The 12,677-nt window shown below is 49.2% G+C and overlaps 6 protein-coding genes across 6 annotated transcripts; 5 read left to right on the top strand and 1 right to left on the bottom strand.

The window, feature by feature from the left end:
• Positions 1-1,558: 1,558 nt before the first annotated feature.
• TRV_04798 (uncharacterized protein) lies at positions 1,559-2,452 on the bottom strand (the record flags this gene model as incomplete). The annotated part of the gene is made up of 1 exon (XM_003021039.1): positions 1,559-2,452. The coding sequence occupies one exon, from the start codon at positions 2,450-2,452 to the stop codon at positions 1,559-1,561; it is 894 nt and encodes a 297-aa protein (XP_003021085.1).
• A 1,878-nt stretch (positions 2,453-4,330) lies between these two features.
• Positions 4,331-4,600, top strand: TRV_04797 (uncharacterized protein; the record flags this gene model as incomplete). The annotated part of the gene is made up of 1 exon (XM_003021038.1): positions 4,331-4,600. One exon carries the CDS (start codon positions 4,331-4,333, stop codon positions 4,598-4,600), a length of 270 nt encoding a protein of 89 aa, XP_003021084.1.
• A 763-nt stretch (positions 4,601-5,363) lies between these two features.
• TRV_04796 (uncharacterized protein) lies at positions 5,364-5,585 on the top strand (the record flags this gene model as incomplete). Its single annotated transcript, XM_003021037.1, has 1 exon — positions 5,364-5,585. One exon carries the CDS (start codon positions 5,364-5,366, stop codon positions 5,583-5,585), a length of 222 nt encoding a protein of 73 aa, XP_003021083.1.
• Positions 5,586-5,793: 208 nt separating this feature from the next.
• Positions 5,794-6,186, top strand: TRV_04795 (uncharacterized protein; the record flags this gene model as incomplete). Its single annotated transcript, XM_003021036.1, has 1 exon — positions 5,794-6,186. One exon carries the CDS (start codon positions 5,794-5,796, stop codon positions 6,184-6,186), a length of 393 nt encoding a protein of 130 aa, XP_003021082.1.
• A 398-nt stretch (positions 6,187-6,584) lies between these two features.
• Positions 6,585-7,766, top strand: TRV_04794 (uncharacterized protein; the record flags this gene model as incomplete). Its single annotated transcript, XM_003021035.1, has 1 exon — positions 6,585-7,766. The coding sequence occupies one exon, from the start codon at positions 6,585-6,587 to the stop codon at positions 7,764-7,766; it is 1,182 nt and encodes a 393-aa protein (XP_003021081.1).
• Positions 7,767-12,466: 4,700 nt separating this feature from the next.
• Positions 12,467-12,604, top strand: TRV_04793 (uncharacterized protein; the record flags this gene model as incomplete). Its single annotated transcript, XM_003021034.1, has 1 exon — positions 12,467-12,604. One exon carries the CDS (start codon positions 12,467-12,469, stop codon positions 12,602-12,604), a length of 138 nt encoding a protein of 45 aa, XP_003021080.1.
• Positions 12,605-12,677: the final 73 nt, after the last annotated feature.

Below are 12,677 nucleotides of genomic sequence, written 5' to 3'. Positions count from 1 at the left end.
GAACCAGTCTGTTGACGAACTTCCGGCATTGATCTATCATCTTCACCTTCGGGTATATTGTATCCATGAATGTCTCTAGGGGAATCGCCTGCGTTCTTCATAATATAATCGTCCGACGTAGCATTTGTAGGGAAGTATTGGGCACTATCCTGAGTATATTGAGGACTCCCATTTGCCTGTGCCGTTCGAGAGTAGAGTATAACAGGCTGCGAAGGCTTAGACTGCACGGTCTTCTGTTCCAGTCGTCTTTTCTTCAAAGGTGATATCAAGGGTCTTATGCGTGGTTTGGATGGAGGTGAGATCAGGTCCGCTCGAGAGCAAACAGGCCCGACTGAGGAGGGTTCAACCCTTGACTGAAGACATGAGGGGGTCTGTATCGAAGGTCTAAAGCCGTTTAAACAGTCAGTTATCTGGTCTGCCAAAGGAGCAGAGTTTTGAAAGAGCCCTTTTACAACTGCCTTGAAGAGAGACTTACGAAGGCACCACGGTGGTTTCCTGCCTGGATTCTGCATCCCTCTTCCGCTTCTTTAGCATCATCATGCCCATGATATTCGAGCTAGCCTGTGAAGCTGGTGGCTCCCAGTTGATTGCTCCTGGCATTGGGGCGAGGAGGTTGGTGGTCAAGCAGTGAAAAAAAAAAGAACACAAACAGAAAAACAAGTGAGAGTTGCAGAATAATCAAAGGAGCGGAATATATAATGATGCAGCTAGCAAGCAGCCATATATATAAAAGCCATTAGCTGGCCATTAGCCATGTCCAGGACGTCCTGTCTCTGGTCTGTGGTCTGATGATGGCTGTTGTTGTTGTCCGGTCAGCCAGGCTATTTATATGTCTTGACCTCCAACTCTCTTTTGCTGCCTGAGACTTATTAGCTTTGATCACCACCCCCTATTATCCGGTTAATGCACCATGTACCACTCCTATAACCATTCTCTCTTTATCTTGAAGATATATGCCCCAAAGGTTGATGTTGCTCTTTATCACAATCAACTTTGTCTATTTAGCTATGCAATTCCACCAAGGTAGTTATCATATCAGTTATAGCAGTTTCGGTTGGTACCTGACTATTTATATGGTCTATTTATCTGTGGCCTTAGATATATATAAATAAATAGATAGTCTCTGGGGGGAAGTGAACTGATCTCCACGGAGGAAGCAAAGAAATATATGAAATAATAACGTGATGGTTCATTTTGATAATCAGTATACAGCTGGGATCATAAATATAGGTAGAAACCAGAAGGAACCTGGAGAAACATCTGGCCAAGCAAATGCAAGCTCTTGGTAGACTGATGTGATCTCAGCGTACCAGAATTACCAGAGGAATTACCTTCTAGAAGCCTGTAGTCAAAGGCAAAGAAGCAAAAGATGCGCTCGCAGATGCTACGCATTTCAGCAGAAACGGAAAAAAGCGAGAGAAAAAGCAGCATTCTTGCCCGAGGAAGTAAAACGCCGGCGCCTTCCAACCCCCTCCAAAAAGCTCCGGGGAATAAAAGGACAAACCAAGTGCTAAGACAGTTTTTGAGAAGGAAACGAGAGCATTCCGGTCTGCAGTGTTTATTGACGCCATGACTTTCCACAAGCAAGACATGTGCAGAAGAGTGTCATCGGTTCGTCAGCACTGCGTGTCTGCGCCTCGGTGTATGTAACTTTTCTCTGGCCACATTTGCCGCACTGTAAGCTCTTACTGATGCTTCGCTCGGGCTGTCCAACCATGGCCTTGTCCATGTTCTCCTTTTGGATCTTGCGGTCTTCCTCTCTTCGTTCATCGGATTTGAGCTCTTCATGTGTCATGTTAACGAACCGCTCGGGCGTGACTTCGTTTGTGAGAACGCGAGTCCGGAGGCTGAGATTCGATGTGTTCTTCAGGTTCTGGAATAAACTTCGCATCTTGGTGCGATACACTTCCTTGCTCTCAGGCCCAAAGGCCTTGAACGCCGCAGCTTCGACTTCGGCTGCCTTTCGCAGGACTGCCTGGGAGGATTCCGTAGAGCCGAGGCAGAGGCCATCGTACATCAAACCGATGCAGCTATCGCGTGCCTTGACACCGGTAACCGAAGTATTAACCTGGTCAGCTTTCCAGTTGCGCTTGTCTGGCGGTACATTTGAGCTTTGCGCCTTATCGTTCGTCGCCGATGCAGGAGTGCCGGTTCCGTTGGGAGTAGGCTTGGGGGAATCGCTTGAGCCAGGAGACGCAGTTTTCTTCTGCTTGTTGACCTCTGCACGCCATTTTGAAACTATCTCGCTGGAAAGCCGGGCAACATCTGGTGATTTGTGCTGTTTGAGCCTGTTGACGATGATACCGATTTTTGTTGACCGCAAAAGGTCCTCGGTAGGTTGGATTCCTTTCTGAAGCTCCTTCAGCAGCGAAACTATCGTGGCACTCGATTCTCCAGAAGCAGTGGCTTTGGTCAAAGCTTTTGACTTCAGCTCGATCTCTTTCGCATCCATCTTTTCGTCCCTATCCTCCAACCACTAAGACTGTATTTAATGTTGGCAACGCGCAAAAGGTACGGGAATAGGGTAGGGCAGAGGCAGAAACGACGTGACCTATATAGCTTTGAAATATGTCAGTTTGAGCCTTCTAATGAAAATAAAGGATGTAGAGAGAAAAGTGGCAGCTAGTAGTGAAGTGCTCCAAAAAGAGGCATAAGTCAATGGGCAGCCCCTTAAGAGGAATAGGCAATAGGCATTGCTCCTGAATTGTAGAGGCCAATACACATGCGCACCAATGCCAAAGTGAGGTAAAACTAACTAGCCCAAACATAGCAACCAGCTGATAATAGATACAAAGATGTATCTCACACAAGAAAGGGCTACACCACCGGCATCTTTAGCGGGGGGCAGGAGGAATGCGACAGGCAGGCTTCTCACATCCCCGGAGCCGAGCTCTTTGCAACAAACTCACCACTAATAGCAGGTGTCCGTACTATGGATCCAAACACTGACTTCTGGAGACTACCGGCGTTGAAGTATGCGACGTGCGAATCGAGGGCGGCTGCGAAACTGCTGTTGATGTCCCAAAGATGCGAACGATCTGGTCAAGTTTCCAGAAAAACGCCGTTAAGGACGACCAGATTATGTAAGCGAGACTTAGGCTTGGCTGCTCTTGTGACCACAAACCCTAAGCGGCAGATTTGCGGGCTTGCATCGACTGGATATCTGCGAGCCGCAGAGATGCGGATATGGATATATTTCTTTTCTGCGAGTTTATATCTGGGCTGTTGAATATATCCTACTGTGTAACCAGGGTGGTGGCCAATATCAAGAAAAAGAGTCAATCTCCCCAGAAGCAGGCTGATATCACAACGCTAACCAGTTTTCAGACGTTTTGCCACCTTTTTGCAAGTGAATACTTTCGATTTAGCCCATGAAATAGATGTTGTTAATATCATAGGAATTTCTCCAGTCTTTATTTGTAGAAATGTGGAGTTGTGTCTCCAGCCAGGTACACTCGACATCGCAGAGAGACATACCATAATGTACGGAGTATATAACAAACCAACGATAAAGTGATCCCCCGACAAGAGGAGTCTATCTCTGACAAGAAATCTCTTGAAACTCGAGAGAACTGGGGGATCTTCAAGTAGTTGAATCCTCAAACGTGCTATAATTAATATGCGGTCATGGCTTGGCACTGGGGACGGACCATGTCTTGGCAACCCTAATAAAACGTCGAGCAAAGTCTGATTCAACATCAACAACAGATCAAACGAATACCCGCGATACCAGCCATGAGGTTTTGACGCTGCATGGCTCAGAGATTGCTTCTTAATTGTGTGAAGTATTATGTTGTTATCTATTAAAGTTGTTGTCAGCCATAGGACGCGCTTTCCCAACCCATAAGCCTCGTGAATCGGTTACCATGGATACCTAACCAGGAGTGATGCGATGCGCGCCACCCGGCCAATACCATCATTGATCGCATCATACATACCCTCTAGAAGTGCATCGAACCTCAAAGCACTTTACCACGACACCCTATACCTCACGGCCATAATACCTTATTGCTCTGGAGCACTAGCATGACCTCTCGACAATATCAGTATACCAACACCAAGGTCACATCCAAGTGTAGATATTGTTGAGAGTAAATACAGCTATAGATACACGGCCTATGTATAACGATTAGATACCTCGTTAAAGTAGATATAACAACTGATATTCGTATACCCTTACTCGCTAATACCCAAACCTATAGTTATAGAGGACGGATTCCTGTCCTGACTATGTGTATCTTTTGTGGCGATAACTGCAGAAAGTAAGTGCTAAAAAGAAAGAAAGCAGAAAAAACATGCAAGACAACCTGCAGGATGGAAAGGGAAAGCCATGGCCGAAGGAAAAACACAAGATATCCAGCTACATGCAAGAAACTCAGAGACGATGGCCACCGCTGCTTATACCACACAGTCAACAAGGGAGAACAAGTGGAATGTCGAATGTGGCGTGTGCTGCGTTGGAAAAGCAGAAGGAGGGAGGGAAAAAAAGAAGTCCTGGCTGGTATTCGAACCAACGGCAAAAAAAAGTGAGGAGCTAGGTGACGAGCGCTATCCAGCTCAAGGCTGGAGTGACCTGACTACGCCATCCTGCCCCTCTTGAGGAAATATCGGCCCTAACTTACCTTATATCCCCCCTCAGGCTGACTAAACGGCCAAAAAAATAGGGAGTTCCCAGCCAGACTCGAACCTGCAGCCTCGAAAAAAAATGGGTGAGGAAGGTGTGGTGAGCGCTATCCGGCCGGCCCGGAGTGTCCTGACTGCACCAAATGGACTTCCTCGAGGGTTGACTGCACGGAACTTGGTTGAAAAGGGCCCCCCTCGAGGCAGGTAGGCAGGCAGGTGCCTCTTTGTTGTGGCTGCACACAACATAGCAGCAGTTTCTTCTAAGACACAGCATACAGTTTTTATTATCCTTTGGAGACATGTCTATCAAACATATATTCTACTTTGAAGGAGATATTATTTTCTTTCTCTTCTACCTATAGCTGTGTATGGTCGCAGAAATAAACTTATATTGCTTTAGACTACCTGAAATATTTGATCCTTTACGTTTCTATCAACAGCCAAATTCACTATTTGATCCCATGTCTATGTTGATACTGCTTGATATCATCTTTGTTACCTTTGTGAACCTTGTTGGATGATATCTACTCTCCTTTGGTTCACTCTAGTGTGTCTCTTGCTAACAAAAGGGGTTTATATTAGGGGTGTTATGGTCTCTCCTATCCCATCTGCGGTGGATATAAGAATCAGCTATATGAAGAGGCCCATCTACCTATTTGGCAGGACTATCGACCACCTTCTCCCTAATCATAAATGCATTACACTCTTTACCGACTTCTCAGATTCATATTATCCCAGGAATGGCGAAGAACCATGAGGAACTTGATCAGTATGGCAGCATGTCGCTGGATCCACCTGCTAGTCCACAATACTATGAGGGTGGTCGAGGCAGCGAAGGCATTGAAGAGAGAGACAGCATAATGGAAGAAAGCGACTCGGACACGATTGGCAGGTCTGCCCTTGAAGTACGTATCCTTCTCCATGTCTACAGGCCTGTTTTGCAACAGCCTAATGCAACTTAGGATGAGGGAGAAAACGAGTCTGGAGTAGTCGACGGATGGAGTGAAGACGCGAAAAACGCGTTGGCAGTGCAATACAGAAGGTAAGGATGTTATGCACTCTATAATGACCAACGTCACCATCTAATCGATAACCGAGTACAGACATAAGAAAGAATTCTAGGAAAAGATCGGAGAATTGCTAGACATCTCGTGGCGCGAAGCAGAAGCAATGCACTTCAGACTAGGCGCGGAAGAGCTCTCATCTAGAGCCGGCGAGACACCACCATATCCCACTGTCAACGACATGATAACGGATGTTCAAAAGGGCATAGACCACCTGTCCGGTCTACTTCACCTCGTCACGGACGAGCCTCACGAAGAACTGACCTACTCCCGCTTACTGCATGCACTGGTCAGAGTATCGACCAGCGCTGCCGCTGTGACAAAACACATAGATGAAAACTTGGGCACCTGGAAGGCTAAAGACATTGCTTCGATGGACGATGAGGTTGAACGTTATGAACTAGTGCCGGGTGTTATTAACGTCACCATGACGGAAGGGAATGATCATTATGTGCTAGTGCCGGAGACTACGCGAATGACGCTTGAAATCCGAAAATGAGCTCTTAGTGAGATCCAATCACTGAGTGCTGTTGAGACAAAAGGGGGAATAGGGATGAACTAACTACGCCTCTGCCATTCGGACGGGACGGGATAAAAGAATGGCTAACTAGCTGGGGAATTGGAATTCTAGAAGACAAGAAGAAGGCCGGGTGGCGCCAGGCTACTGCTACTCCATGGAAATCAGTTTCTTTCACCCTTTTCTGTACCAGTAGCTCGTTGACTAGAATAAAGAGCTGGATAAGGGGCGTTTTCTCGACCAGGGATTATGGCTGTAGACAATCCCTGCGACGACCAACCACTAGCCAGCTACGATGATTATCATCGCAGCCTCACGCCAACATCAAGTAACAAACCAACACCTGCGTAGGGACTGAACCACCTCGTATATACCCAACAATGATACCTCCACAGCAGCGGTTCTTTGTCAATGAAGGAATGTGTTCTCCTGTTCCAACAGGACCTTGCACTTGGGAAGTGATCGACTGGGACAGACGTCGTTGGCTGCGGATCCACGGACCAAAAAACGCATTTCCCGAGGATGACTACATTGAGGAATTTGCAGCCCGGTATGCTGACCAGGTGGGCGAGGATGAGCAGACGCTGACATCCAACGAGCACCGAGAGCTCATCGGTGTCTCCTCGGACGATCCCACTTGGGAAATCAGGTATCCCCATTATGTCGGGCCACTGGATGAAGAGACGGTTATTTTCCGGTCAAACCTGAAAGAAGTCGAAAGACTTGATGTCGCCACGGATCTAGTCGAGGACTCTCAAACAGATGGCGTAACGAAACAACTTGTCTTCAAGTATACCCTCATTCAGACTCGCGTCGAAAACGTTTGGCAAGAACTGCATATCCTCAAAGCATTACAGGGTAACAAGCGATTTGTGCCCTTCTACCGTATAGTGCTGGATGAAGTAACGCATAACATCCTGGGATTTACCACGAAGTACATACCTGGTGGCACTCTCGAGCAGTATCGCGGCACATTCTACTTCCGCTGGCTCAAACAGCTTACGGATGCCGTGGATGAGCTGAACCTCCGCTACGGGCTGATGCACCAGGACCTGGCGCCCAGGAACATCCTGATAGATCCCACCACTCAAGAGCTGCTGGTGTTCGATTTCGACAGATCAGGACAGATAGGAGGGAAAGGCGCTTCCCGGGGATGCAACGACGTTGACGCATTGGTGTTTACTATCTACGAGACCCTGACGTTGGACGAGAGTTTCCGAGAGGGGCTGCCCTGGGAACAAGATGTAAGCAAGGTTGAAAACATGAAGAAGTGGGAATTGAAGCTGCCATTGGAAGACGGGGTGGATATCGCTGTCTACCGTGATTTTCTGGCGAGGTGGGCAGATGAGCGCCGCACAACACGGACGATTAAGCATTTCTCTGAGGCTAGTGAGCCCCTTACTTGGCCTGAGTATGGCAAGTTAGAGATGATTGAGGTTCCTGCGGACGAGTACGGGGTCCGTATGAGCCTTCGTCGCAAGAGAAAGCAGGTCGAGGGTGCTGGTGGGTATGTCACGCGGTGGGAGAGGGCGGCGCAGGAGGCCATAAAGGGGTATAACTAGCTACTTGTATGGGTGTGAAAGTCTTCGAAGAGCCCAATTGAGGAGTAATTCCATTCCTTCTATCATCATAGCCTGAGTGCTCCTATAGCGGAGGACCCCGTAGACGGAGTTACGTACGTCACCGTCCGGACAAGCTGCAAGCTAGTGGAAGTGGAAGTCCAAGTGGCAGCAGGTTGAAGAAAGATGAAACACATGGCGCCCCCCCGCCCATTTGCCCAGTCGGGGCTGGTCTGCATGCAAGTCAATGAGGAAAATATGCTCTGGCTTCATAACTGGCATGCGCTATACCCCAGTTCTGCACCGTAAGCAAGCATCATGCATAACTTGGCGATCAACCGTCGTCTTGCCCCCAAAGCCAAAGCCACCACTTACTCAGGCCGCTGCATAATATCAAGAAGTTGACAAGTATCGGCCGATGGGCAAATAATGCGTCCGATGCTGCATCTGAATCCGCATCTGCATCTGCATGTTCCCTTTGTCTCTCTCTTCAATAGCCGGGTTGCCGGCCCCCCTGACTCACAGTCGCGCATGGCTGGTCCGTTTGCCTAAACCGGCGCACCCGTCCATGCAGACGAAGGCAGATCGCCGTAGCTTAGGTAGCTAGCTGGCTGACAAGCTCAGCTCAGCACTGCCCTAGCTATTCAGCCTAACGCCCGGCACCAGCAGTGTGGTCACCGATCCGGTCCGGTCGAAGGGAGATGGCAGTAGGGCCGCGTGTGGAGATTTGCATCCATAGGGTATACTAGGCGAGAGGAAAGTAGAGTAAGGTAAAAAAGCAGCTCCTACTCTGAAACACATCTGGGGCGCGCTGCATATCAAGGTATAGCGAGGCGGCTATGCAGGCCCCAACTATGGGGACAGGAAGGGGGAAATGAGCAAATCGCAATCCCTAGCTATAGCTGTCAAGATCCATGGCTATAGAACCGGAGGCGAGAAGAGCCACCCACGCAGCGTCGGCGCCGGCGTTTCTGCAGCTGCAGAGCCACTGATGAGGGAAATAGGATAGAAAGATATCCGCTTTTTTTCTTTCTAGAAGAATACTGCGCAGATAGGGGCTCATGGCGTGTGGGATGTCCGATGTGATTGATGGGTTTGGCCGGTTGGTGGACCAGCGAATATACAGATGATAGTGAGAGATGATAGCGACAGATGATAACGACAGATGACACGGAACGGCCAACTCCTAGCAACTGGTGGCCTCTTCGTACAGCCGTGGCCTCCGATATCGATGTTGGCTGATATCTCTGTAACTATGTATCTCTGTGCCTGTCTGAAGGCCAGCTAGCGAGTTGCCCCGGCTACCTGCAGACAGGGATTAAGCGACTAGCTCGCTATCAAATCAATAAAGCTACCGCGGCCAGCAATATTGGGTGGTTATTCCAATATGTGAGCTGTGCAGTGACATCGTGGAACCAACACGACAGGAGCTGGACTATTGGCATTTTACCGGCAGACAGGACGAGCAAAGCAGATCTATCCCATGGCGAATTATCGCTCGCTCGCTCGCTCGCTCTCCAGGGCCGGATGCGGCGGCCCAGCCCTATCTCATACATGTTGGTTCTTCTTTGTGCTTTGATCTCTCCCCCTTTTTTCGTACCTTGAGATCAGAATTTTTTTGCATCGAGATGATGCCATGCGAAGGCGAAGGTGAGCGAGTGTGCCAGCCAAACGGAAGGGAACCTGCATGTGTTGCATGGCATGTTTTTTTCTTTGAAGGTAAGATCGTGGTGGCAGACATGTGGTTCTGACATGTTGGATGTCAAAATCTGCAAGCCGGATTCTCGCAGGAAAGAAAAAAAGGTACGATGTATCCGTATCTGCTCTCTGACAGGCTGAGCAAACGAGGAGGGCATCCAATCACCCGCCTTGCCAGTGTCACTGGTCAGGGGGGCCCGAGATTCGCATCATTTGCACATCAAGGCCAACGAAGACCGCTAGATAGAGAGGATACCCAGCTCGAGTCTTGGAGTCAAAGTCCGAGCTAGAGCCAGCCAGTGCGAGACCAGTGGAAGCGATGGAGTTAGTCGGGTTTTTGTCTACGGCGGTCAATTCTAATCCCGACTCAACGGGCGAAGGAAGATGCGGTGATGGCTTGCGGCTGAGGGGGAGGGTCTCTGGGGTGCAGTGCAGTGCAGTGCAGTGCAGTTCGAGCCAGGCCTGTCCAAAGAGATAACATCCAAAAAGAGGAAGATGAAACTGGACAAGGCGAGTTCAAACAAGAGGAGTGTTGCACAGGGGGGAGTATCTACGTCTGTCTGCGCCGCCACAAGTTGCGGTCTACTTCATACGCCATACATGTGAGATGATCCCGACTCGTGGCTGCGGGCACACCGTTCAGCGATGGGGGATTACGGCTGGACTGAACGAACGCTCAGGCGTGAACCTTCACTCGGCGCCAGACTGGTTGGAGGCTTGAAGGAGGATCAAAGAGGAAGAAGATCGTCCGCCCATCAGCGCGTCCGAAACGGAGGAGTTCGACGGCGGACGCCATGGCGGACCATTTTAGGCTTTCCAACCTGGAGTTATAGAAGTATGGAGAGTATGGAGTTTGGCCCTCGCTCTAGCCACCTGCTGGCTGGCGGCAGCAGTGTCTAGGTTCAGGTAAATGATCAGAGCCCCAGGGAGGAGGGAGCGGGATGGATTTGCCTCCCCCAGAAAGTCAAGAGGACTGGACTCTCAAGCCAATTCGGGGCCAAAGTGCTATGGATATGCTATTAATATACAGGGGGGAGGCGAGATGTCTACCAAGTCAACGGTCTGGTCTACGGTTAACAGTCTGGTTTATGGTTGACGGGTCTATCTAGGTCAAGAACTGGCCATTTCTCAACTGGAACCATGGAATCGACTGACGAAAGAAGACATTGCTTCAAGCGTAACTGTAACTGTAACCATACTTACTGTGGTTAATAGCCGTCGACAGGTCGCAGTCGAATGGAAAAATCCTATCTGAAACCTTGCTGGTAGGACGAAGCAGGTACAGCGTAACGATAGAAGTATGTTGTATGTAGATAGACGTAGATAAGGGGGTGTTCGTGAGATGTTACCATCGATCAATATTGCTACCCCAGGGGGGAATGTAAGATCATATATGATATGATATGCCCTACCCAAGCTTGTTCTTGTTCCATGCAAGTGAGATGCGATGCGATTGCGATGAGATTGCGATGAGATGCAGATGTACTAGATGCGATCATCCCGTCGTCTCCTCCCCCCCTTTGAGGCCGAACCGAAGCGAATATGGTGATTCTGATATGATACATCCAGCGAGCCAACCCGCCCGCCACGACAGCCAATAACGCTGCGTCGGCTGGGCCGAGAAACCCACCGGCCTGACTGATCGATAGGCAGGAAAGTCACTTACTTACTTCTGCTATCTTGTTGCTTTTCTTCTTCTTCTTTGGCCTGGTGGTTTTATCCCGATGAACTAGCGATCACACCCATGCGGAGATCCCCCACCGGTCGAGGTATGTATCAGCATCGAAGTAAAAGCAACTACTCTGTACTCTGGACATTGGTAACAGAGTAACAGAGCAGTGTTATTCATCGATGGGGGCCAGATGCCTAAGCTCGTTACAGTTGTTGCTGGGCGGTTAGTCACTGCAGCCAGCAGCCCCCCCTTAGGCAGCGTACAGGCAGCCAGCACATCCATCCAGCACGGCGCGTAGAGAGTACATGGGGAGAGAGTAACGAACCAACGAGGAGCGGCATGACGAGTTCATGGTTCCTTTTTCTCTGGCTGGGTATTGCTTTTTGGCTTTGGCTGCTCTGCTTTGCTTTTTTGTCTGGCCTGGGAATAATAAGTTAACGTTTTCAGGGGTGTTCAGGCATGAGTGTGCTACGTGGGAGTCGCACAGGCGTAGATATCTACAACCGCCTCGACATGAAGCAGTCTAAGAAGAAGGGAGAGGGAGAGGAAGGGAGGGAGAGGGGATGCAAGGGGCGTTCCGGGCTAGAGGCAGGACTGCCAACGGATATTGCAGTGTCTGGAGATGAAACAGAGAGAGAGCTCTTATTGAGATTGATATAGCCAGACTGATGAAAGAGATATCGAGAGAGCCGTTGAGGACTGGGGCTGGTAACCTCACGCTCGGAACCGCCTGGGGCTCGTATCTGATGCCCTGTCCCTGTCCCTGTCCTTAACAAGTGCATTCTATCTATCTCTTTTTGAGATGCAGTCCACAGTTCAGAGTATTCTACTTATGTAGATATGCCATGCATGGTCAGCAAGCAGAGACCCAAAAAACGAGGACTCCATAAGAGTATATACACGAACTCGAGGAGAACGAAGAACAAAAAGAGAAGAGGAAGAGAAGAGAAAGAAGACAAAGTAGAAGAAAAAAGCAAGCATTCGACGGCGTCCATCCTCCACGGCTCGTCCGAACCAGTCATGGCCAACCGTATCCAGTTATGGAGTGACTTTTTCTGTAGTTATCTCTCTCTCTCTCTCTCTAGTAATAATCCTTCTTCTACCCAACTCTATCTGACTGACTCTACCTCTATCCATAACTCATTCAAGTGAGAATCCTCTAGCTCTCCATGGTAACTGCTCGAGCCCGGCGCTTGGGCAGACCATCCCAGTTTACGCTTCAGGGACGAGCAGGAGGCGAAAAAGCAAAGGGCCGAATCCTTAGCGAGAGTACACCTGAATACTCACTCACTTACTTAGTTATGTACACTGGCTGCACTTAAGAACATGTGTAATGCATGATGAAAAAGCAAGCTGGCTGTATGCCCATGACTACGGCTGCAACTTGGCAGGGTCAGGGGCTGGATGGAGGCCCAGCTCATCCACGCGGAGAGAAGAAGAAGACAACGACGATGAAGAAGAAGAAGAGTAACTAGTAGTAACTCGGAGTATCCTAACTTGCAAAAGAAAAGGCAGAAGAAGCAACGAGAGGGCGAAAAGAATAG

This window comes from Trichophyton verrucosum (genome assembly GCF_000151505.1).
Source record: "Trichophyton verrucosum HKI 0517 chromosome Unknown contig00369_1.f1.exp, whole genome shotgun sequence".
NCBI classification, from domain to species: Eukaryota; Fungi; Ascomycota; class Eurotiomycetes; order Onygenales; family Arthrodermataceae; genus Trichophyton; species Trichophyton verrucosum.
The sequence above is the reverse complement of the archived record's forward strand: the minus strand, read 5'-3'. Positions and strand labels throughout refer to the sequence as shown.